This window comes from Lolium rigidum, chromosome 3 (assembly GCF_022539505.1).
Source record: "Lolium rigidum isolate FL_2022 chromosome 3, APGP_CSIRO_Lrig_0.1, whole genome shotgun sequence".
Lineage (NCBI taxonomy): Eukaryota > Viridiplantae > Streptophyta > Magnoliopsida > Poales > Poaceae > Lolium > Lolium rigidum.
In genome coordinates, this window is record NC_061510.1 from 359,228,736 (window position 1) to 359,254,776 (window position 26,041).

The 26,041-nt window shown below is 48.9% G+C and overlaps 2 protein-coding genes across 2 annotated transcripts; one reads left to right on the forward strand and one right to left on the reverse strand.

The window, feature by feature from the left end:
• Positions 1 to 5,518: 5,518 nt before the first annotated feature.
• Positions 5,519 to 8,279, reverse strand: LOC124700400. The gene is made up of 3 exons (XM_047232531.1): positions 8,111 to 8,279; positions 6,078 to 6,273; positions 5,519 to 5,919 (listed from the first exon to the last, which is right to left on the reverse strand). Exons 2-3 carry the CDS (start codon positions 6,264 to 6,266, stop codon positions 5,815 to 5,817), a joined length of 294 nt encoding a protein of 97 aa, XP_047088487.1. The 5' UTR covers positions 6,267 to 6,273; positions 8,111 to 8,279; the 3' UTR covers positions 5,519 to 5,814.
• Positions 8,280 to 15,022: 6,743 nt separating this feature from the next.
• LOC124700401 (hydroquinone glucosyltransferase-like) lies at positions 15,023 to 16,691 on the forward strand. The gene has a single exon (XM_047232532.1). The coding sequence runs from the start codon at positions 15,023 to 15,025 to the stop codon at positions 16,493 to 16,495; it is 1,473 nt and encodes a 490-aa protein (XP_047088488.1). The 3' UTR covers positions 16,496 to 16,691.
• The last annotated feature ends 9,350 nt before the right edge of the window (positions 16,692 to 26,041 follow it).

The window sequence follows — 26,041 nt, forward strand, 5'->3', positions numbered from 1 at the left end:
CTGGTCCCATTTTTTGGCCCGACGGTCGGGTCGGGCCGGGCCTGGGCCGAGATTTTCCACGTCGGGCCTTGGTCGGCCCGGCCCACAAAATGCTCAGCTATAGCCACCGCCCTTGCTGCCACTGGCAAGCCACCATTAATGGCTTGACTTGCTCCTCCATGTATTTTCCTCATATTTTTGTGGAAAACAGATTCCGAGATGGGGCAGCTAGGTAGAACACCGCGGCGATTTGGCCGTACTACGGATGGCGCTGCGGAATTTCACCGGAGTAGGCACCGGTCCGGCAAGCGTTGACCAAAAGTTTACCTCCCGCAAAGCTTTACGGTTTACCTGATAATAATCGACCAAAAACTGCAGATATGCAATACGAGGGGATTCTTTTCCGGTTCCTTGCAAAAATATTTACTATTCAGACCGTTACAAGGGATCTGTTCGGTGTAGTTTCTTGGTTAACCAATAAATTTTGAAGTTTTGATATCTACTAGAGAGGCTCTTATAAGGCTTACACGTCTTTTTGGAAAAAGTTTAAACATAAATTTGTTCAATAAATATGACTTACATGTCACAAAAGTTAAACCATTGAAAACAAGTTTGTAGTTGAACTTCTTGTCCATTGCCGCTTCTCCTTACGCCTTTGGGACAAGGCTAAAGAGAGATTCGATATTCCCTTCATCCATACCAACTCTTGGGCGGATCTAATCTTCACGGAATGGTGGAACTTCATATCCTCGGGGCAAAACCGCAAGGGGGTGGCATCACTTGCCATGCTCATTATTTGGGAGATTTGGAACGAGAGAAATAATAGTCTCCAAGAACAAGCGTGCTACGTCGCAAGTCATGTTTGATAGGATTACAAAAGAAGCAAACCTTTGGGTCGTAGCCGGTGCTAAGAGTTTGAATCAATTGATGCCGCGAGAGTAATTGTAATTTTATATTTGAACCTTTTACTTTCTTGTAAACTCCTTTCTTAATTAATGAATGGGAAAAGCTTTTACCCTCGTTCAAAAAAAAAAAGATACCGAAGGAATATGAGTGAATGGATTGTGGAGCACTCCAGGTCTACGCACGACACGCATCTCAACACACATGATCCACGTAAACTGGCATCTTCAACCGGTGAGTGAGTAGTGCTTGACCAATGTGGGAACTCATTTGGAATAAATTAGTTCCATCACCATCAAACATAGGCTTAAGAATTATCAGTTGCTCGCACAGGTGGCAAAGGCACCTTGAGAACTCGATCGCCGCAACTGGACGACGACGTCTCTTCCTTTGAAAGTTCAAAAACCTACCTCGAGCGCGCGCGCGAGAGAGAAGGAAATAAAAATGAAGGAAGAGATCATCACATCAGCATGACCGGCACCAGAGCCAAACCGAACCTTTCTAGACGCCGAAAGCCGTCTCCCTCTGACTGCGAGGCCGGGTCCATCCCAAGTCCCAACAACTGCCCGCATACACGTTCGTTCGTGGCCAAAAATAAGAGCATCTCGACCTGTTGGTCTCTCCGGACCAAAATTCGGCGCTATTTAGCGCTAGATGGATGTAAAACTCGGTCTGGGAAGACTTATTTTTTCAGCGGCGAGCCCATGGGAAAGATCGAATATTTTAAATTCAAACATAAATAAAAATTCAAACTTAGGAGAAATTTAGAGATATTTAATATATATAGGCGAGTTTTTACATATATAGGCCGAATTCGTAAATATATTTGAATTTGGCCAGAGGGAAACATAAACTAAAATTAAAACACGTCATCCTATATGCCGAAATGACGGTAGAACGCCATGTAGTCGCCGTCGTCGTCGCTGGAGTCGCCGCCGTCCTGCGTTGGCAGCGCTTGCTGGCTGCTCTGGCCGGGAGCCCAACGGCTGGACCCCTGTCCAGGGTCACCGAGGCGTGGCGGCGATGGCGTCGGCTTGTACCACTCATCCTCGCTGGAGTCCTCCAGCTTGATGAGCGGCGCGCCTCTGGCGGGTGCGGCCGCGGCAGCGCGGCGGCCAGGTCCAGCAGCCGCCGCTGCCGCTCCGCCTCTACCCTCTCCCAGTCCTGCCTGGAGCAGGCGAGCGCCGCGTCCATCGGCAGGGCGTTGTCGGTGGGCACGAGCTCTCGGAGGGACCTCGCGATCGCCTCGGCCACCGCCGCGTCCTCGGCCCGCGTGGCCTCCTCGGCGGCGAGGTCAGACGCAGCAGCAGCCGCCCCTGCGCCCTCCTTCTTCGCCTTCCTCTTCCTCCCGCGAGCCGGTGACGACGAGGCGCGTGCCCCCTCGCGAATTACGAGGGCGCCGCTGCTGCGCCCTCTGGTCGGCGGTGGAGACGTCGGCTCCGTCTTCACCTTCGTCCTTAGCCCCCTACTTGTCCTCGCCGCTCGTTGCGGCGCTCGGAGGGTATCTCTCGAGGACAGTCTCGCTGATTTGGGTCCACGTGGTGAGCGGCCAGCGGGGGAAGCCATGGTTTTGGATGTGTGGTCCCCAATTCACTCACAAGCTGATTTATAGCACGACGACCTAGGTGGAAAACTTGATTGCACGGATGTAAAGGACGCGGCGAAACATGGCGACCGAGGAAAAGTGGTGATGTGGGTGGGAAGGACGCGGCGAGAAACGGATGGGCACGGCTGTTTCCCGCTCGTGCCGCCTACCCATTCAAGGCCAATCCAAGTTGCCAACTAGCCTCGGCAGTAGGGAGTTGCACAGTACTTGTACTGGTTAGTACCAACAAGTCAAACATATAATAATTCTTTATTAAGTATGATGTAAATTGTCAAAATTAGTTAGCTATTTAACATCAAAAGCGGAAATGGGGACGTGATCAAGATTGCTACACACCGGCCTCTTGACCTGGTCCATGTTTGTGTAAGATCTTGTATCTCCGTTTTGCAGTAATGGCTAGATTTTGTAAGCTGATCCATTCAAGGCCAATCCAAGTTCCAACCGACCTTGGTACTAGGGAGTTGCACATGAGTACTGGTTAGTACTCCCTATGTTTTTATTTACTTCACGTTCTGAATTTTGTCAAGTTTGAATAAAATATAAAAAAAACATTGATATCTATAATAGCAAATGCATGATGTATAAAAATTTGCTTCTATAATAGATTTTATATTGTAGAAAATTTTCTTTTAAAATATTTTGTCAAACTTAACAAAGTTTGGCTTTGATAAAACCTATAAGGCAAAGCAATTGTGAATGGGGAATACCAACAAGTCAAAAATAGAATACTCCCTATGATTGTAGATACTTGCCATAGATTTAGAACAAATGTAGGCTAAAATCGATCTAAAGTTATTAAACCTGAGACAAGCATTTATTACCTGAGGGAATATTACTCTATTAAACACTACCACCGCTTCATAATGTAACCCGTTTTGACAAACTAGACGGCTTAGGTCATGGAAGAGAGTGGTATAATGCAAATTGTCAAAATTAGTTGGCTATTTAATTAGAGAAGTAGAGATGAGGACGTCATAGAGATTGCTATGGCCCAGCAGTACATGCATTCTTGTTCTTTAGTACTCTCTCCAATTCATATTACTTATTGTTAATATGGATACATCTAGATATATTTTAGTTTTAGATACATCTACATTGGCAGCAGGTAATATGAATCAGAGAAAGTATTACTTCTTTCGATTTTAGATATTTATCGCAGATTTAGGTATAATCTAGCTTAAAATACGTTTAATAAAGCCCGTGACAATTATGTTTGAAACGGAGGGAGCAATTTTTTTTTTGTTAATTTGAGTTGAGTTGGTTGAGGTGACGAAGACAGGTTTTCAGTTTAAACTTTACAAACCGTAGTAGCAGTAGTAGTTTATGATCAGCAGCACCACTTGCTTGTTCAATACTACTATGCACTCTTCTTCTCGCTAGAACATTTCTCCGCACAGCGCATCGGTTGTGGAGCACTCCAAAAGGTCTACGGATGACATGCATCTCAACACACGCATGATCCACGTAAACTGCCCTCATCAACCGGTGAGCGAGTACTGCTTGACTCAGCCATGCGTTGGCTAAAGCGGGATCTAACTCCTTTGGATAACAAATTAGTTCCGTCACCATCACACATTACTACTACTAGTAGGCTTTATAAATCATCAGTTGCTCGCAGAGGTCAGGTCGCCTTCAGGGCACCGGGAGCCATGGCCGGTAGAGCTCGATCGCCGCAACTTGACGCCGACGTCTCTTCCTGTTCAAACTTCAAACACCCACCGCGAGCGCGCGCGAGGGAGAGGAAGGAAGGAAATCAAAAATACATAGAAGGGGAAGACATCACATCAGACATCACCATGACGACCGGCACCAGAGCCAAACAGAACCTTTCTGGACGCCGAAAGCCGTCTCCCTCCGACTCCGACGCCGGCCTATTAAAACGGCGATGGAAGAAACCGCCGTGCGCCGTGATGGCGAGGTGGGAAAAACTGCTGCTGGAGGGTCAAAGGGCGGCGTGGTCGTCGCCGTCGCCATCGCCGTCGGGTGGTGTGGTGTGATGTTGCGTCGCGGGCCGACCTTGTGTTTGCCGGGGCCCCGCGCGAGTGGACGGACCTGGTGGTGATGTATTGCTTGCCGGGGTAGCCAGGCAACGGGCTCTGCATGGTGGTCAAGTCGTCACCTCCGGTGGCCGACACGCCACACTCCCAGCGACAGAGACATGCATGTAACTGTGTAGTTTCTGGCCCAATAAAACTTGTGTATGATGTCCTCTCCGTTCTGGAATTTGCAGAATTTGTAATTTCAAAATATTTGGAGAAACTTCGCAAAAGATATTCAATTTGCGTGTGATACAGGAGACATGGCTTATTGGCTCCGTTCTGGAAGAAAGGGAGCAGACGAGGTTGAGCTCCCTGATAATCAGGGGAAAAAAGACTATCAGGGGAAAAAAGACTGATCATGGGTCGAGGTTTTTTTTTAGCTTGTTTGTTCTTCCTTCTGGGTCAATACTCTTTGGATGAACCGGAATAGCAGCGAGCCAGGAAATGCACACGAATTAGCCCATCACAATTGCTGAATTGCAAGAGCTACTTTCTCTTGTTGTTGGTGGGCTATATTGGCCCTTATTGTTGCAAAATGAGACGGGCTACTCGGATGCAACTGTCTCCAGTCCAGGGTTTATTACATGCTGCTGCTCTTTCCCCTAAAAAAAAACATGCTGCTGCTCTTATTCACGGTTTGTTATAAGATCTAAAAAAAATGTTTATTACAACATCTATTTTAAAAATATAATTATTCTGATGAAGGTTCATTGACGAAATTTATAGTGATGCTCAATTGCTCATACAACAATTGTCGGAAAAGGCAATATGTCCTTTGCCGACAATTGTTGTATGATGACAACAGTCTGAAAGCGGCAATGCAAGAAAGTTGTAGGATGACATACATAGACTAATAAGCCAAACATTTACGGTGGTTCCTGATTAAATGCATGTGAAACACCGGAATGAATCAGACCGCAGTCAAGTTTTACAGATTCAGAGATAGAAACCGTAAGCTGATCTCCCGCAAGTTAACACCACGGACAGAGTATTACTTTTCATCTTTATATAACTAGAATGCGGACGAAGACCAATACCTTTGGGCCAATACAGTCGAGACACAGGATAATTCATATATTCCTGAAAGTCATCGAGTCCAAGGTTTGTTACATACTGCTGCTATTATTCAAATTTTGCTACAAGATCTAAGAAAAAAGTTTCATTGAAGAAATTTATAGTGGTGCTCAATTGCTCATACAGCAACTGTCGGAAAAAGCACTATCAGCAGCTAGTGACTAGCTAGACTACTGATACAAGAACCAAAGCTGCCACCACCAATGCCTTCTTCTACTGGGACACGCTGGTCTGAAGAGGCAAAGCGCTCTCGACTTCAGCTTCCTTTGCTGCTGCTGCAGCGGACCGCTCCGCAACAATCTTCGACATGCCAAACATCTGACCAACACAGAGAAAAAAAGGCTTGATCAATCCACACATGAAGAAAAGATGGCAGAACAGAAAAAAACTGCGAGATTCAGCATCTTGCTATTATTTTGTTTAGGTTGCTCACTGCATGTGCAGTGTGGTGTGAGATTCGGTGTCAGCGCAGCTACCTTTGAAATGGTCTTCTTGAAGCAGGTCTTGTGCTCATCCATGGAGGCGTTGATGAACTCGTCGATGTGCTCTTTCACATCTTCAAGGAAGGTAGCATCATCAGTTTTCTTCTTCCGGCACGAATCCATGGCAGGGTTTTGGGGAGCAGATGGCTTTGAACCTTCAGGCTGTGCATTGCTGGAATCCATCTCAAAGCTGAAACACACCGAAGGGGAAACTGTTGTTATACATGTTCCAAAGAAGAGATCAGGGTAATATGGATATGAAAGCCAACTTCTGCATGTCCGCAGCTGCACTTCACATTACATCAGGGAACAGACATAAATGTTCATAAGCTAAAGGACGTATGCCATCAGGAATATTTAAGTACCACAAGTATAGACAAAAACGAGCATTTATATACTTGATGAACGAATAGTTCTCTAGAAAGGCTTAAACTGATACTAAAGAAAATTGGGCAAAGAATTAAGGAAATCATGCAACAGCTGTTATATACTTCGCGGGACTCAGAATGGACAGCCATATGTGACACAAAACATATAGATGAAACAAAATAAAGAATATAGTACCACCAGTTTGAGATCATTTGTTACGTAAGTAGTAAAGAAGAAGATTGAAGTGAAATAATGAAACAAACAATTGGCCCTATCTGATTAACATAGAACAAAAGATTCCTTCATCAGCATATTTAAGTTTGAAGAGGTAAGACGACGAGTAAAAAGTATGCATCTATAGAACTAATGAACAAAAGATACCTTCATCAGCATACTCAGGGGCGGACCTACAACAGGGGTCACAGGACACCCGATTTGAACCCATTTTCTTCTATACAGTACATGTATTTAGAGTGTGTGACATCCCAAATTAAAATGAAAAATTGTGTGATCACTTGGAGGACACCGGGTGATTTATGCTCTAGGTCCACCCCTGAGCATACTTAAGGTTAACAAAGAATACGGGTAGAATATGAGCATGTTGTGGATACTTCCATCAGCTCTATATAAACCATTTACATCTAAGATGCATCTTATAGAGCACCTATCATCACGGTTCAGTTGGAGAAACATCATTTTTTAACATGGCTGGTTTGTAAAATAACCAGCTGTGCAAAAATAACACCACTTTAAGTGTGGTCTTGCAAATTATGCACAATGAACTCAAACAATAAGCGGTAAGCCTAATTATCAGAACAAACGAGAAAACCATGCAGCTATTCCAGTTCGTTAAAGAAAATAGTTAACATCCTTGTCACTTAAAATGAACTGAAGAAAAAGACAGGGTAAATCAGCATGGCTGAGGTAGGAATACAACAAGTCATATATTTATAGGAAAAGGCAGCAGCGGCAATACAATTGTTTCTCTCTACCTAGCATGCTACTTCTAACTAACATAATCCAGGCATTCCTCAAATACAAGAATGCCAGAAAGCAGTAGGATGCAAATATATAAACTTCAATCGTCTAATCCTCGACTTCATGAATGGTGACGAGATAAACCAGGAATTTTATGCAGTGCCTGATTAAATGCATGTTAAACGCAAGACTGTATCAGGAAATAGGAAGTACTGCAGCATGTAGAACTTGATAAATTCAGAAATTTCTCCAGTACAGTAAAGCTGATCAACCATGACAATATGGCATGCACGTTAGCTGAACACCACAGACAGAGTATTGATTTTCATCTTTAGCTAACTTGAGGACGAAGTCCAATACCTTCAGGACTAACAATCGAGACAGAGGAAACTCTTTGACCAAGGTATATAAGAATCGAAATAAAAATATTCCCTAGCACCACAAGGGCATTTCGACAAACAACTACCGGTCATACTCTTGCGCTTCCTCTTGAGATTCCGAGCACTACCGCAAAAACAAAAAACTAAAAGAAAGAAGCTCTGCTAGTGACGCGTCGTGCCTACACGGACTGCAGCCTTCGCCGCGCAAAAATCACATCCCATCTGACAGCTTGCGAGGAAGGACATGCAGAGATGGATCAGACAGGTAAATACGTACAAGGGTCGATCGGTTCTTGTTACCTTGGGATGGGAAAGCGGCGAGGATCAGTCTGGAGTGCGCCTGGCTAGTACCGACGAAGAAGAGGGTGAAATCGCCGGGGATTTTGAGAGGGGGAAGGAGGCGACAGTTTGTTCTGTTTCCTCTCTCCAGAGTCCAGAAGAAGCTCGCGTTTTCTTTCTTGGAGGACGGGGAAGGAAAAGGCAAGACGGTGCCGGAAACTACGGAAAGAAAGCCTCGAGCCGCAAGGTTCAGGTTGATGTCGGGAAATGACTTTTCGGCCCAAATTAGATGACCTCGGGCCCAAAGCGCGCTCCAACGGAAAGAGTACTACCGGTTCAAGTTCACAAAGGAACAATGCGGGTCGCTGACAGAGGCCAAAGTAACGAAAAAAAAAATCTTCCGCGGACGAAAACATTTAATTTCTAAGCCACGTGTTCCATTTTTATTTGATGATGAAGCCATCTGTTCCATTAAACAACACACGCACACAAACGTGGAAGCCACGTAGTAAGATAGTGAAACACACTCGCGTGTACAATGGTGATATCTTATGCTGAGTGGAAAAAAGGAAATGTTGAAAAAATGGTGTGTCTTCTCATAACTAAAGAGATGATATATTAGCATAATCTCTCTCACCAGAAATTTATGATATCTGATTACTAGAGATAAAACTAAAAAATAATCCATTATACATCATGTTTTGTTTATGTGGTGGTGCTAAGATAACACGGTCTTATCAACCATTGCACATGCCCCAACGTACAAAGGACTTGGTACTAAAGAAAATTATCTAGAAAAACACATCTATAGAAAACTATCCTTAATAAGATTCCATGTACCGATCCAGTACACATGGCGAGATCGAGACTTTGAGGCACTTGTCGGTGGGGATATCCCCATGTCAGCATGATCCATGTGTTGTCCTCTTGTCCACGCACGCCCCTTGAAAACACTAAAAAAAAATCATTAAAGGCCAACACCATTGCCACCTACAAGCGTAGAACCCCAACCACCAAACCCCAAACTCGATGGAACTCGAGTATGACAGTACGACCATAGCAGGTCACCTGCTTATGAGCTCTACTAATTAGAACTTTGTTGAGGTTGGGGATGAACAAGGGGAATTCATTCGAACGTGGCGCCATCCCTACCACTAATTCTACAACATGGGAAAACATGAAGTCGGGCCTGAAGTCGAAGCATTGGCGTCTCCCAGGCTACCATGACCAGTAATACGCGAAGAGGCCAGGAACATGCCACCTTGGTACTAGAGGGATGGGGAAAATTGTCGCAGCCCTAAAAGCCCCTAGTAGAGAGGGAAGCGAATCCCTGGAGTCGTGTTAAACAAACAAATTAATATACAGAAAAAACAGGAGTGTTGGTGCCTTCCTTTAGAAAACATGGATTTTTTTTACGAAATACAGTACGGACGCAGACGCTCACACAAACGTATGTACACTCAACCCTTTGAATGCACGCACGCATACCCGGCCTATTCCTATAAGTACCTCCGAGAGACTGAGTCCAAAAATTGATCCGACGAGTCTTGAGATTGACGAAGTCACCACAGACGTCTCTCTGTTGGCGGAAACGTCACCTCCCACTAAGGAATATTTCGAGTTTTAATGAGACACCAAAGCATCAAATCTAGGATTTGAACTCTGATGGGTTTGGGTGTCACTGTCCTCCTAACCATCTAACTGCACGTTGAATCAACATGGATTGATGACCAAATGATAAGCTCGCTGCTGCATTGAGCATCCTTGACAATTATATTGTTACCAGCCTTTAGTGATACTATGGTACCAACTTTAAATTTTAAATAGTTATGTAAATGGTCCTGAAAAAAATCTCCAAAATTAACAGCGAGTATAACATGATACTATTCTGCACAATATGAACTTTTAATTTTAAGGCGCGTGTTCAGTTCTTATTTTAAGCCACCTGTTCCATTAAACAACACCAGTGCTACAAGCCTACAACGCACACAAACGTTGAAGCCGCTAGAAAGATAGTCCCGAATATAACCATTTTCAAGTATTTCACAAAGGACCCGGTACCGAAGAAAATTATGGCCCACCGTCGTCCGGCGTTGACACGGCCCACATATCTCGAGGAACACATTCATAGAAAACTATCCTTAATCAAATTCGATTTATTGATCCACCACAAATGGTGAGATCAAGACTTTGGGGCACGTCAGCGAAGATGTCCCCCATGTCTGCATGATCCACGTGTTGTCCTCTATCCACACACACCCGCTTCAAAACATCAAAAACAATCACAAAAGGACAACACCATTGCTACCGGGAAGCGCATAACCCTGACCACAAAACCCTAGACCTGACCATACCGTGCCACCTGCTTCTAAGCTTTGCTAATTAGAACTTTGTCGAGGTTGAAAAAGAACAACAAAAATTTATTGGAACATGGTGCCACCACCGCCATATATTCTACGACCTAGGAAAACATAAAGTCGGGCCTATGTAAATGTTGGAGTCGACGCAGTGACATATATCCCGCTAAACAAATCAGTGGAGTCATGCTAAACAAAAACATTAATATGGAGAAAAACAATAGTAACGCACAAGGGTTGGCACCATGTTGTAAAAAAAACATGGATTGGTGACCAAATGATAAGCTCACTCGTCGATTGATCATATCCTTGACAATTATATGAATATAACTGCCGCAAATGCAATATGCGACTCCAAACCTTAGTTGTTCAAGGCTACATGCATACAAGTTGCTTATAGACCTTCCCCCACATCGCCCCTCCCCCCGGCACCCCCACATTGCACAACCCTAGGCGACATGGGAGGATTCTGCCGCCAGTTCTCCAGCCCCTCCCCTCCTCCTCGCTGTCACAGAAGTCCCGCCGGGCGAAGCCCGAGTGGCGACAACGGAAAAGGGGTCTTCTCCCTCGTGTGGTGGTGGCTACTTCCCTTGCGGTGGCGGTGGGACTTTCAGTGGCAGCTTTAGCAACAATGTGCTACGAAGGCCTTGAGGTGAGCTCGACATGGTGACGTCGGCGGAGGTGTGGCCTCTCCGCGGTGGAGGCGCACCTGCTGTCACAGATGGGAGCTCCAAGCCCTCTTCTACCCATCTGGACCTATGCGGGCCTACGGATCGAGCTAGGCTTGTGGCAGAGGGCAAGTGTGGTGGTGCTTCGTGGCGTCGGTTGGTGTCGATGGCTAGCCAAGCAGTGACAGGCTAGACCCCACCGTCTAACTCCACTCGGTGGTCGTGGTGCACGGTGGTTGGCTCTCTCTCCAGCTCCGGAGTCGTGGTGGCTTGTCTCACGGCGGCCAGGGACGGAGACAAGGGGGGACGAGGGGGGGTGCAGCCCCCCTATGCTCATGATTTTCGTTTGTAGACAAGCCATGCCAGCTCCTTATTTGTGTGATTTTAGCTAGTTCTGCCCCCCTCATAGTAAGATTGCCCTCCTTATACTTCATTCCTGGCTCCATCCCTGACGGCGGTGGAACAACCAGCTTCAAGTCCCATACCGCTCAATTCAAGCGGATATTGGGGGGGGGTTGACATTAGGTCGGGGAGAAATCCCTGCTTTTAGTGGAGATGGCGATCCTCCCATGTGTTGTCTTCCTCCTTGGAGGCATTGCCATGGTCATGTTTGTGCCTCCCCGCCTAGAGCACCCGGGGAAACCCTAGATCCGGATCGGATCATGCGAAGACGGCACCACGGTGTTGCTCCCTTCTTGAAGGCGTTGTCTAGGAGTTGAGGCTTGGTACTCCTCAGAGCATGGGTCTTAGGGACGCAAGGTCCACCGCGGTCGAAACTTCTTTGATGATGCCTTCTTCCAGTCTGGTCAGATCCTTCCGTCCACTTGCCGACTCTCTAGGCGTTTATGAGTGTCTTCCTAGAGTCGGAGCTGTTCTACCGAGGTCTTATTCTTCGGGCTTGACACGGCTTTGGGGCCTTATGTCCCGTCTGCTCGCCATTTTGGCAGGCGACGGTGCATGGCGAGATTTCGGTAACGGGTGTTGTGAGTTGGCGTTGTAAGCCAAGTGGTGTTGAGTTCATGTTGTAGCCATTCTTGGTAGTGTATCGGTCGTCTACTTTTTTTTTTTGTATATGATTGATACACCTTCTAAAGAGTAATCTCGATAACAAAGGGTACGCTCATAATCTAAAACATTTGGTCAACTTTGGAGCTAATTTCATAAAATGGTGAATTTCGGTGGAGGGCATATATGGCAATCTTAGCAAAAAAACAAATTGATATTGAAAACTATATGCTTCCAAACATATATGGCTATGTCTTCTTTTCGAGAAAAAAAAAAGAATGCTTCCAAACAGTGTTTTTGCAATTCTGGTTAGTGAAGTTCAGAAATTTCAATGGATGGTCTGCTGGTGGTCAAGAGATTTGTTGAGTTTCGCGAAAGTTCTGAATCCCAAACACTGCTCACAAGAGTTGTTCAAGACTATGACAAGTATCGCTATGTTGAAGACACACGGCGGTCTGAATCAGAGGAAGATCCTGATGCTTTTGACTACCACGGCTAAAAGCTCCGGCCTGGTGGAAGATAGCACGCTTGACGAACCCATCTACGACAACATACACAAAGGAATGTCTTGCGTCTAAAGTGTCATGTCTCTAAGTCTACATATAGGTGCCGGTATTTCTTTCTTTAACCCATCAGTGTCATTACGTGTAATACACTCACTAGAAGGCATTGACGGAATGATAGCTTTCCGCGTCCATTTGCCGCCCTGTGGTCGAAAAATACGTATGCACCTAGCCCAGCAGCCCGACACATTGTGATCGACCGTCTGCAAAGACATAAACGCGATCCAGATATGAGCCTCGGATGCATCTGGGCGGAGGCTGCAAGGTCACGCCGTGTGACCGCTCTCTTCTCCCATGGGCCTGTCTGGCTGCGACCTATGTCGATGCGTCTTCTCAGGCGCGCCAGTTTTGGTGACGAGGCATCTCTTCGGCAGTCTGCTTCACGTTAATGGTGATGCCTGGCCTACCGAGCGGCCGCCGCCCACGTCTGCCAATGAATATCCCCTCTTCTGCCTCCGGCGTGTATAAAAAGGGGCGCATGCTCGGTTGCCTCATCATCTCTCCCACACAAACCCTAGCTAATGCACAACCTCCACCGTAGCCCCCCCCCCCCCCCACCCACACACACACAAACCCGCGAGGGAATCCATGGTAGGTTCAGGTGGCCAGTGAGGCGGTCGAGGCCGAGGCTGCGGATGTGCTCGCCGCGGCAGGGGCCGCCGTGCTGGAGCAGCTTGACCCCGCCGCGCGCCGTCGCCTATGTCGCTGTCGTCCTCGCAAGAGGCAGGGTGCCTCGAGTTCATCCTCTGCATCAGCGAGGACCATCTCGGCATCAAGCGGCTGCGACAAGTTCGCCGAGTTTGTTAACGGCGCCGAGCCGGCTGAGTTCAGCTGCGGGAGGCCAGATGCGGCTTTTTCTCGTGGCCTATTGAGGTCTTGTTCGACGGGCAGGACAAAATGTACTTGCACACCGGGAGGGACAAGCGCCCGTGCATATAATCTCGAGGCCGACTGCCTGCTCAACATCATGTACGAAGGCGATGACGAGATGATCGTCAAGGTGTTTGACAAGACATCCTGCCGCAGGCAGTACCATACCGATGAGTCCGGCGAGAACACCGACAGCTAGTGTTGTTAGTGTGTTCTTTTTTGCACCGAAGATAGCCACCGGCCAATTGAAGCCACTAATATAGGTTTCTATATGTTATTTCTTTGCATCGAATATAAAAAAAATGGGTTGGGCCACTAGGGTACCGGCGCAAAAAGACCCGCAATTCAAAAATAATCATTTTCGTGTTCGTAGGCCAATGCATATCGGGCACGCGTGACCAATTTAAGGATCCAATTTTCGTGGCCTAGTTGTAGATGTCATAAGATGCTACGGAGTGGCATAGTGATATGTTTAGAGCATCTCTAACAGAGACCGAAAAACAGGCCGAAACCGAAAAATTCAGAATACGAGTTCAGGCTGAAAGAGGCCTAGAACGGAGCCCGAACTCGTGGCCTGGTTCGTAAAATGAGTTCGGGGGCCCGAGAAATTGGACGGTCGCCATGTATTTATACAGGGCGCGAGGCCGAGTTGGGTTCCAAAACCCTACTCCCCCGCCGCGCACCGTCGCCTATGTCGCTGTCGTCGGCTTCTCAGCTCCGCCGCCACCACCCCTCTCACCGCAACGGGGCGCTTAAGACGCGCTGGTAGGGGAGGGGGGGCGAATCGGTGGCAGAAAGTCGCCACCGCGTCCGTCGGGTGTCCGGTCGGAGGCGGACCGCGCGAGGCGGTCGCGCTTCGACGGTCGCGCTTCGACGGAGCTTGGAAGTGGGCGGCCTGCAAGTGGCCGCGTAGGTTCGCGCGCCGGCCTGCACGATCGTAGACGGGCGAGGGGAAGCCGAGGCGCCGCCAGCCGAAGCGTGCAGCCCGCCGCAGCTGGCTCTTCCGCCGTGCAGCGACGGTAACGATGACGACGAGGAAGACAGGCCGCCTCTCACCTGCGGGAGCTCGTCGGAAGCGGCGTCGGTCGAGGTGGCCGCGCTCGTCCTCGCCTAGGCGCCTTCGGCGAGCCGATTAGGTTTAGTTATGTATTTTGGTTGATATTGTAAATTTTGTTCCAATGTAGCTCAATCGGAGCAAGAATTCCTTTCATTTCGCAAGGAATTCCCGCGACTTTTGATTTTCGTTTATCAGTTCGTGTTTTCGGTTTCTATTCTGCGCCGTGACTCAAAACGACGAAACAAACAAATCCGAGAGACCGAACTCCATTTTTTTGGTTCCACTTTATAGAGGTTCTGCTAGAGTTTATACGGATTCTGCCAGAGATCTCTTAGACCAGATACCAACAATTTGCTCTTATAAACAACCGGCCACGTTTTCACTCGAGTACAATTGCAGCAGGTAGGCAAGTGATGGAGTCGTTGACCAGTGCCGGCTCCGCGCCAGCGCAGTCCATGGTGCGGCCGCACGTCGTGCTGCTGGCGAGCCCCGACGCCGGCCACCTCATACCGCTGTGCGAGCTTGCTCGGCGGCTCGTCGAGCACCACGGCTTCGCGGCCACGATCGTCACCTTCCACAGCCTCTCCGAACGGCAAACCCTCCCCAACAGCCTCCCCGCCTCCGTCACCATCGCCGCGCTCCCCGCCGTCAAGATCGACGACCTCCCCGCTGATGCTCTCCGACCCGTCGTCCTCGTGGAGATCATCCACCGCTCCCTACCGAGCCTCCGCACCCTGCTCCGCTCCATCAGCTCCGGATCGACGACCTCCCGGCTCGCCGCACTGGTGCCGGACTTCCTCTGCTTCCCGGCGCTGCCCCTCGCCGCCGAGCTAGGCGTTCCGGCCTATATCTTCTTCGCCAGCAACGTGACGCTTCTTTACCTGATGCACGGCCTGGTGGAGCTCCACGACGGCGCTCTCCCTGGCGAATACCGCGACCTCCCGGAGCCTTTCGAGATCCCCGGGGGATTGTCGCTGCCCCGCGCCGACCTTCCGGACGGCTATCGTTCTAGTAAGGATCCGGTTTACGCGGGAGTGGTAGAGGCATGCCGGCAATACCTCCTCGCCGACGGCTTCTTGGCGAACACCTTTGACGAGATGGAACCTGCCACCGTGGAAGCGTTCAAACAGGTGGCGGACCGAGGCGCGTTCCCGCCGGTGTTCCCTGTGGGGCCGCTGGTCCGGTCAAACTCCGATGAGGAAGCTGCTGGAGGCGCGTCGCCTTTGCTAGAGTGGCTGGACCGCCAGCCGGCGAGGTCCGTGGTGTACGTCTCGTTCGGAAGCGGCGGGGCGCTTTCCGTGGAGCAGACGACCGAGCTCGCCGCGGGGCTAGAGGCGAGCGGGCACAGGTTCCTGTGGGTGGTGCGAATGCCGAGCCTGGATGGCCGCGCTCAGGCCTTCGGGGCCGGCGGCGACGACGACGACCCACTGGCGTGGCTTCCCGAGGGCTTCCAGCAAAGGGTCGAGGGCAGGGGCCTCGCGGTCGCGGGCTGGGCGCCTCAGGTGCGCGTGCTGTCCCACCCGGCGACGGCGGCCTTCGTGACGCACTGCGGGTGGAACTCCACGCTGGAGGACGCGGTGGCCGGCGTGCCGATGGTCGCGTGGCCGCTGCACACGGAACAGAGGATGAACGCGCTCCTGCTGGAAGAGAGCCTCGGGGTGGCGCTGCGACCACGCGCGCGGGAGGACGGCGGCGTCGTGGCGCGCGAGGAGGTTGCGGCCGCCGTGAAGGAGCTCATGGAGGGGGAGAAAGGACGCGCCGTGCGGCGCCGCGCTGAGGAACTGCAGCAAGCGGCGGCGCGCGCTGTGTCGCCGGAAGGGTCGTCGCGCCGGGCGCTAGAGGATGTCGCCGCCAAGTGGAAAGCGGCGCTTAGAGGGTATATGTGATCGACGTGGCACGACCGGGAATTGTGATCAGCTGCACCATTTCATCTATCTCGTGCTGCTACTTTTGCTCATTAGTTTCCTGTTAGCACGGCCATCAGTCTTCTATGCTTGTTGCTTGGAGCAGAACTCACCTGCTCCTTCAATGGAGTGGAGTGTTACAGTAGGGTTGCACTGTTGCTACATTGACTTCATCGGAGAGTAATCCTCCAATTACCGTATTCTCCGTCTCGTAAAATTTATCTAAGATTTATTAAAATTTAGATGTATGTATATACTAGATACAACTTTCCTTGAACGGATGGGGTATTTCATCTCACCTACTCCTCCAATGGTTCACTACAAGGAAAAGGCCTACCGCCGGCGAACCTAAAAGGCCCATTGCCGACGCACCAAGAGCCCGCCGGTGCGAACGGGCCGGTGATAACTGGCCATTACCGGCGCACCAGGCTGTTCGCCGGCGATAGTATGGATACTGCCGGCGCGCCATCGATGATTCGCCGGCAAAGGACACGTTCCACCGGCGCGCCGGCAGCTGCGCCGGCAGGTAGTGCGTCGAGCAATGGCGCATGCCTCATGCGCCGGCAGTAGGTCATTTAGGTGCGCCGGCAATAAATTCGAAAATTCTTTTTTTCAGCTTTTTTCCAGCATATTAGAATACATATTTGACAGCAGTATATATTTACAACACAGTTCATATTTATACAGCAGAACATGCAATATGAGAAGCACATAGAGAGCCAAGTCTCATTTCGGTATCCATACACAAGTACGCTAGTCTCGTTTCGGAATGGTGATTCATACAACATGTGCATATGCAACACCAAAGGACTAAGTTTCATAAAGTTAGAAGTCTCGGTAGTCGTCACATGTGTTGTCATACACCTCACAATGTAGCTCCTAACCTAAACTACAATCACATAGAACATGAACAACATGGTCACGATGACCATCATCACGAAGGCCATGGTCTTCATCTGGTTCCTCCTCATGTCCCTCATCTCTCCCGCTAGATAACGGGCGTATCTTCCTTCCGCCTCCACCCTAGTGGGGTATCCCTTGTAGCTGTTGCCGCTGAAGCGGTGCACCTGTCTCCGACAGTCCTCCCAGCCGTCGTAGACTCCAGGAACCCTCCCCTTGTACACGACATATGTCGTCGGCATCTCCATGCACAAGACAAGTAAAACGTTAGTACCAATGCAATGAACAAGTGCCAACTCAAATAAAAGATAAGTAGTATGAACTAAATAGCATGTGCCTCATACTTTGTTGGTCGAAATAAACAATAACATACAGGGATGGGGTCAGCGAGGCTAGGTAGGATGCACAATAGATTGATATTTGTGGCCATCACACCAAGCCTCACTGGCCCCACCCCGGAGTGTACAAGTGACCGAACATTTTAATCATCGGCCAATGCAATTAAGAAGTGTGAACTCAAATAAAAGACAAGTAGTACGAATTAAATAGCGTGCCTCATACTTTGTCGGTCGAAACAAATATTAACATCCGGGGATGGAGTCAGTGAGGCTAGGTAGGATGCACAAGAGATTGATACTTGTGGCCGTCGCACCAAGGCTCACTGGCTCCACCCCCGAGTGTACGAGTGACCGAACATTCTAATCATCGGCGAACTCCAAATACGAGGCAAGTAATGCAAATAATTATTAAGCTATCTACGCCATAATCTTGAAATATATAGCAAAGTAAATGAAACAATAGACACATGTTCACATGCACATTCATACAACTAAATAAAAGCAACAAGTCGATTCTATTGGAATATATAGCAATTATTACAATACGGAAGTTCAAGGACATATCGTTCAAGCTTTAGCAAGTGTTCCCGTCGTAGGATCAGGTTGTACGCCTAGGGGGAATGGACGGCAGCCCTCAAGCGAGTTGAACGGCCTCTCATCACGCGACATCTCCAAGCGGAGTTCTATCTCGTCATTAGGTGGTAGACCGTAGCCGTAGAAGAACTCGCCGGACCTAGCGTTGACATCCTGCAGGATTACCGTGCAAATGAACCGCTGGATGCGACCCCAGCTCTTTCTAATCTCTCTATCGGGGACATCCGCCATGTTTGCAAACCTCGTTTCCGAGATTCTCCGGCAGCAACATGTCATCTGCGTACTTTATGTACTCCCGCATCCGAAGGATGGCGTACCACGCGTCCATCCCATTGTCTTGCGTCGACTCGCCCGAGGCGGGGAAGTTGGTTGTGTGGGTTAAGACCAAGCCTCCTCGGGATTTCCTCTCTACTTTGAGGGGGCTCGCCTTGTTGGCGAAGCCGGTGAGAGCATCATTGAGAAGGGCCCTGATGTGGGTGTAGTCTTTCTTGCGGTCCCTACCCGAGTCGAGATAGACCGCATGCGAGTGTTGCGGGTGCACGACGATGAGGGTGCAGAACTTGTCTCTGCGGAAAACACACGGATTAACCTTTGGAAATGCAAATGGAGATATAGGATAGAATGGTGATGGGGGACTAGCGAGTGATTACTTACTCGGGGAAGTAAGGGATGAGAATGGCGCCCTTTTTAATGTTCGCCGGCATGAAATCCTCGACCTGTCTGCGTGGCAATCGCGCGATCCCCAGCGTTGCGTATGATGCTCTCCCGCATATAGAAGGGGTCCATTATCGCGATGGTCGGCGTCCCCTCCTTAACAATCTGGGAAGACAAGCTAAGAGCAACTAGGCGAACCACACTAAAGTGGAGCGCTTGCATGCGATAGATGTTGAAGATGTCGTTGAACCGGATGAAGCACAAGTCCGCGGGTACTTCTCGACGAAGTTCATGCCGGTTGGCACCTTCGCCACGAAGAGAGGGTAAGCGAGGATCTTTTGATTTGAGAAGAATGTTCTCCACATGCACGACTGAGTCTCATGCAAGCTCCTCATATCCGGGGTGAGTTTATTCGGGACATGCTCCGGCAGACATCGGTTCACCCAAGTGATGCGAGAGGTCGCCAATTGTTTGGCAACTTGTCAAGGAGTGGGACCTTGTCCTTGGATTTGGCCGCCGCCTTGTCTTTGGCGTCCTTCTTATTTGCCCTCTTCCTCTTCTTGGGTTGTAGTGCTGGACCATCCATCGCCGTAGTGGCCGTAGCACAGAGTGTGTTTGGGACCCAAATACATTACTACTAGCAAATTATATACCCCCACAGAGAAACCAAATACATTACTGCTAGCATTTGAAATCTAGTCAACAACTATCTCTGGTTCATGGGTGAAAAGTTGAGCTGTGCCAACAAGATTATCCAGAATAGCAGTAGCATTTCCATTTCATTAGGCATTTAATTAAATTAAAACCCCAATTAAATGAACCAGTAGCATCTCCATTTCATTTCCACTATAAATTGAAGCAAACCAGAAGCAAACCAGAGACATTTGCAACCGGAGACAACATTTCCATCTCAACCTGGAAGCAAACCGAAGCATTTAGTATAGAAAGTATTTAGTAAATATAAATTGAAACCCTAAATACTAACCAGCAAATTTTATTAACTAAACCTACTAAATCATTTTAACCAGAGAACCATCATATTATTATGAACATACCAGGAACAACTATAAACTACAAATATTGGTTCAGTTTTAGAAGTTCCCTAGTAATTTGGGCAAACTAGAAACAAAACATTTACTCCTAATTCATACTTCAAGCATTTGAATCAACTAATCATCAATTTTGCTATTGGTCAGCATGATGGTTGGTATTGGTCAGTGTATGAACCCTAAATCATCAATTTTTTATAAACCAGAGAATCAATTTGAACCCTAAATCATCAATTTCATAGCAATGCAGGGTACAGGAGGGGATCGAGCATCAATTTGAACCAATTTCATAGCAATGGGCACAGTAGAGAAGGGGGAGGGGGAGAGGGAAGGGGAGAGGGAAGCTCACGGTGGCGGCAGCGTGGTCTTCCTCCAACGGCGGCGGCAGCGTGGTCCTCCTCGAACGGCGGCGACAGCGTGTTCCTCCTCCAACGGCGGCGGCAGCCTGGTCCGTGTATGGGGCAGGTGGTGGGGGCTGGTGGAGGGGGATGGTGGTGAACGGTCGAGGACGGCGTGGCGGGGCAGTGAAGCTCACGGCGGCGCTCGATCGATCGAGAGGGTGGCGGTTAGGGTTCGTCGATTGGGAATGGGGAGGGAGAAGTTGTGGTCGCGTGCGGGTAAGTCCCAGGTATACACGGACTAGACTTATTACCGGCGCACCAGGGCGTTGGTGCGCCGGCGCACCAACGCCCGGTGCGCCGTAATAAGTCTAGTCCGTGTATACCGGGACTTGGCCCGAATCATGCAATATGACCTCCCCAACTCATATTTTCTTTTGTTTTTCTTTATTTCTTTTCTGGCCTTTTCTATTATATTCATGTTCTTATCTTTTCAAGATAATAGCCAAGAAATATGCATGACTTATATATGCAAAAAACAATTTCAAAATCTTAATTAGGCATTACAAAAAATATGAGTTATATATTACATACACAAAATATTGACCAACACAATATTAATTAGTCATACATAAAATATTGGCCATGACCATATGAGTAGTTATGAATTACACAAAATATGAGTTATAGATTGCAAATAAAGTTTTACATCATCGATTGAGAAGAGTGTTTTGCTTTCTTCTTGCTTTTCTTGCTCGTCGTTGAATAATTTAGCCCCGTGTCGTGACTTCTTCTTTTGAAGGGTCGACCTGACCTCGGTAGCGTGGTCCTGCTTCTTCTTGTGGTGTATGTTGTGTCTTCGTCCTCGGATTCTTCCATCATTGGGTCTCCGACTTGTCCTTCGAAGTCTTCCTCGTTGGCGACTCCATCCATTCCGACGATGGTCCTCTTGCCTCTCCTCACGATAACACGGCTAGGCCTGGATGGGTCGGTTATGAAGAAGCATTGGTGCACGTGTTCTGCCAGTACCCATGGCTCATTCTGCGCGGTGGCGTTCGTGGACTTTGATTTGTTGGCTTCGGGTAGAAACATGGTGGTGAAATACCGGTCTTCTTTTCTGACGCTCTTAGCCCATCTGATACGGAACATCTGCACTTTCTCCCCAGCGTAGCTAAGCTCCCAGATTTCCTCGATTCTTCCGTAGTCTCTAGTCTTTACGTCACCCGTCCAGGAATCCATCGTTACCCCTGAGTTCTGGTAAACACTGTTCTTGTCTTTTTCTTCCGTGTAGAATGTGTACCCGTTGATATCGTACGCTTGGTAAGTCATGATGTTGGGCGCGGGGCCATGTGACAAGGCCAATACTAGTTTATCCTTGTCGGAATCCATTGGTGGGGGATTAGCATCAATGTGGTCTTTGAACCAGCGCGCGAAAGAGGAGTTGTGCTCTCGTATATTTACGCTTCCGTCATCATCGGCTTGCCACTGTTCTCTATCATGGTTTTGTGCTCTTTCAACCAAGGATCGATCAAGTCAATGTGTTGTAGCGCTACTAAGTTGGCCCTGTCAAAGTCGGAAGTCCGACCGGACATGTGCACGTGCGGTTCCTTCCTTCCATTTTTGTGGCCTACTCCCTCGAACCTGCGGAGGTGCTTGTTTTGAGGCAAACCAACAGGGTCCTCGATGTCTAGATAATTCGTGCGGAAAGAGATGCACTCTTCGGTGAGCCAGCCTCGTACGATGCTTCCATCCGGATGTGACCTGTTACGAACGTATCCTTTAATGACCCCATTCATTCTTTCAAACGGCATCATGTTGTGTAAGAATGCCGGCCCTAGACCGACGATATCATCCATGATATGGACCAACGAGATGGACCATCACGTCAAAGAATGCAGGCGGGAAGTACATCTCAAGCTCACATAGGATCACCACGATCTCTTCCCCGGAGCCTTGCGAGTTTCTTCACGCTTATCGACTTCCGAGTTATGACGTCGAAGAAGTTACAGAGCCCGAGTCAGCGTTGCACGGACATGGTCATCCATTATACCTCGGATTGCAACCGGAAGAATCTCGCGTCATCATCACGTGACGGTCATGAGACTTCATGCCGCTGAAGTTTCGTTTCTTGGGGTCCATGTATCCGCTTATTAGCCGGAGTAACCGAAGGGCACTCGACTCCTAGAAGGCAATTGAAAAATTGATCGACCTCGGCCGGACTAAAAGTGAAGCAGGAGGGGGACAGTAATAGTCCGGCTGCTTAATCCTTTTGCGCTTCGACCGCCGTCCGCCTCCTCCTCCGAATGTCCCTCTTGGGCCGCCGGGATCTGAAGCTCTTCCCTGATGCCCAAAACTTTCAGGTCATGTCTTGCTTTTGGCCCATCTTTGGTCCGGTCCGGCATGTTGAGAAGAGTGCCAAGCAAGCTCTCGCACATATTCTTTGTAATATGCATGACATCAAGGCAGTGAGGTGTATCGAGAATTTTCCAATGACGGCAAGTCCCAAAACACGGACCTCCTTTTCCATACACCAATGAGCGGCGTCGTTTCCTTTTTCTTCTTCTTCTCTCCGGGCTTTTGACGAATCTTTCCCGGCGCAGGGCACTCCTTCCAACCTTTCGGTAATGTATCGATCTCTTCGCCGCTCTTCTTACGTGGAGGTCCTCGGGGTTCATTTGTACCATCGAACGGATCTCCACGCTTTCTCCACGGGTCGGTCTTCTGTAGCCACCTTCGATGCCCCATGTAAACTGTTTTCGAAGAGCCGGGATCCTTACCAAGCTGCAAAAACATCGTCTCTTCCATGCACCTGACACATGCCTTGTGTCCATGGCACACCTGGCACGAAATGTAAACGTATCCGAGGTAGTCCTGCACCGTCGTGATCAACGCAGCTCTCAAAGGGAAATATTCTTCCGCGACGGCGTCCCATGTATCTACCCCTTCCTCCGCCCACAACGTTTCAAGCTCCTCCTTTAATAGTTCGAGATACATGTTGATATCGTTTCTCGGCTGTGTCGGCCCTTGAATTAGCATACTCATCCGTATGTACTTCCTCTTCATGCACAGCCAGGGCGGGAGGTTGTAGATCCATACAAACACGGGCCATGTGCTATGTGTGCTGCTCTGGTTTCCGAACGGATTGAATCCGTCCGTGCTCGCACCCAACCTGATGTTTCGGGATCTGCCCCAAAACTTCCGAATTCATTGTCTAATGCTTTCCACCGGCTTGCATCCGAAGGGTGCGTCGGCCTCGGGTGCTCAATCCGCTCTTCATCATTCAACACTGCCTCCTTTCTTTCTGCGTGCCGGCCGCATGAGCTTTGCTTCCTTGCGGTCCGCGTAGAACCGTTGAAGCCGGGGGCGAGCGGGAAGTACCACACAACTTTCCGAGGAGCTTTCTTCTTCCCTTTCTTGTACCGTTCAGCTTCACACACAGGACATTTGGTCTTGTCCATGTGCTCCTTGCGATACATGATACGGTCGTTGATGCGGGCGTGATACTTTTCGTGGGGTAAGTCGAGAGGGCACGTGATTCTCTTGGCCTCGGCTAGACTACCGGGACACGTGTTCCCGGCAGGAAGGAGATCTTTCACGTATTCCGGGATGTCGTCGACGCTTGTGTCCGTCCATCCGTGTTTCGCCTTCATCCGCAAGCACATCGAGAGCTACTCTCAAGCGAGACTCCCCAACCCGCGACCCGAGTCATACAACGGAGTATTCGAGTCTTTCTCGAGTTGCTCAAGCTTTGATTTCCGCTTGGCGCCTTTCGTCTTTTCGAGAAGCAGATCTTGAAGATGAGGGTCCCGCACGACCGAAGCTAGCGGCACCTCTTCGTCGTCGTCAAGGTTATTGTCGTCGTCAAGGTTATTGTCGTCGTCAAGGTTATCGTCCTGTGCGACAAACTCTTCATCGTCATCAATATCATGATGCCCTCCTTCTTGCCGGCCATTTTTACCACCTGCCGCCGTTGCCCCATTGATCTCCGCGCCATCATCACTCATCCATTGAGTGTGTCCATGCATGAAACCATTAGTGAGCAGGTGCCCCTGCAATTTGCCTGAATACGGGTCAAACCATTTCCCTCGTTTGCATCTCCGGCACGGACACAATACCTCCGTGCGGTTATTTTCATACATGTCGATGATCGCGTGTTTCAGATATCTCATCACGATACTTTCACTCATCTCGATAACCATTATCGCCTGCATGGTAAGATTACATAATTGATTAGAACCATGCATCCGTCGGTAGTTTTCACGAAAAATTTCGGCATGACCTTCCTACACGGTAGGACATAGGAGCGCCAGAAATGTGCCGAAACGGAAACTTAAAGAATCAACATTTCGGCGCAACGTTGGCAACTCATTTTCAATGCCAACACACACAAGCACAAGCACAACATATATATATGCCACACACGAGAGCTTTGCTTCAAATGTCCAACATACGTCGATTTCATTCCTCAATTTGTTCATTAATCACCTATTTGTTTGATATATTCGTCAACGAGATCGAGACGTCGCGCCGCTACCACGGTGTATGGAAGCCGACTTTCTAGATCTAGATCTAGATTGAGCGGTCAATGCGGGATAGTAGATCTAGATCTACATATGGAGATGTGGGAGATGCATGTAGGAAGGGAAGATTTGCTCAAAAAATATGATTTTGTTTGGTCAAATTGGTGAAATTGGGGAAAGAAATGGGCAAAAATGACCTGGGTTGGGAGAAGGCTCGGGTTTGTGTGGAGGAGTGGAGTGGTAGTAGTGGGGGAGTGGTTGTTGAGCAGAAATAACTACCCGAGTTACTGCCGGCGCACCGGGGCATGGGTGCGCCGGCAGCACATAGCCCTTTCGGCTATATCACCCCGGGCCAGGCCCAAGAATCATTGCCGGCGCACCAGCCCGGGGTGCGCCGACAATAGCGCATTTTCCGTCGGCGCACCCCTGGGCTGGTGCGCCGGCAATGATTCTTGGGCCTGGCCCGAATCGGCCGCGGCCATGCCAGGATTTTTCCCCGGCGCGTCTTTTCGGGAGGTGCGCCGGCAGTAGTCCTGCATCGCCGGCGCGGCTGCAAAGTGGTGCGCCGGCAACTGTTTCCACCGGCGCACGTCCAAGGTGGTGCAACGGCACCACTTGCCTCTACCTATAGGCTTTTCCCTAGTAGTGGTTTGATGTATTGTTTGCTCTGGTCTACACTTCTTTACCCAACACTGTAACTATTCAAATTAATCTGGAACACATAAAGAAAAACAGATAAGTGGTTTACCAAAATATGTTGTGATGTGCCAAAACTAGGTACTCCGAGATACATCTATTTATGGGCAATTAATTCGAACTAGAGGGAGTAATAAAAATCGTTGCTAGGTGAATTTTGGAAGTGATTGATACTATAGCTCGAACTGATATATCGTGTTTGATGATACTTGACCTGATTAACCGGGTTCGAGGATACTTGATCATGTAATTCACACGCTAGGTTCATGAGCTCCACTTGGCGGCATTGGCCTCCTACAGATCATACTAACGGGTACGTGGTACATTTGACGGGAGAGAACTTCCTCTAGTCCAGAGCAAACAATACATCAGAGTATTAGAGCTTTGCCGAGGTTGACCTGATTAACCCCAACTACCAAACCATAAACTTGATGGAACC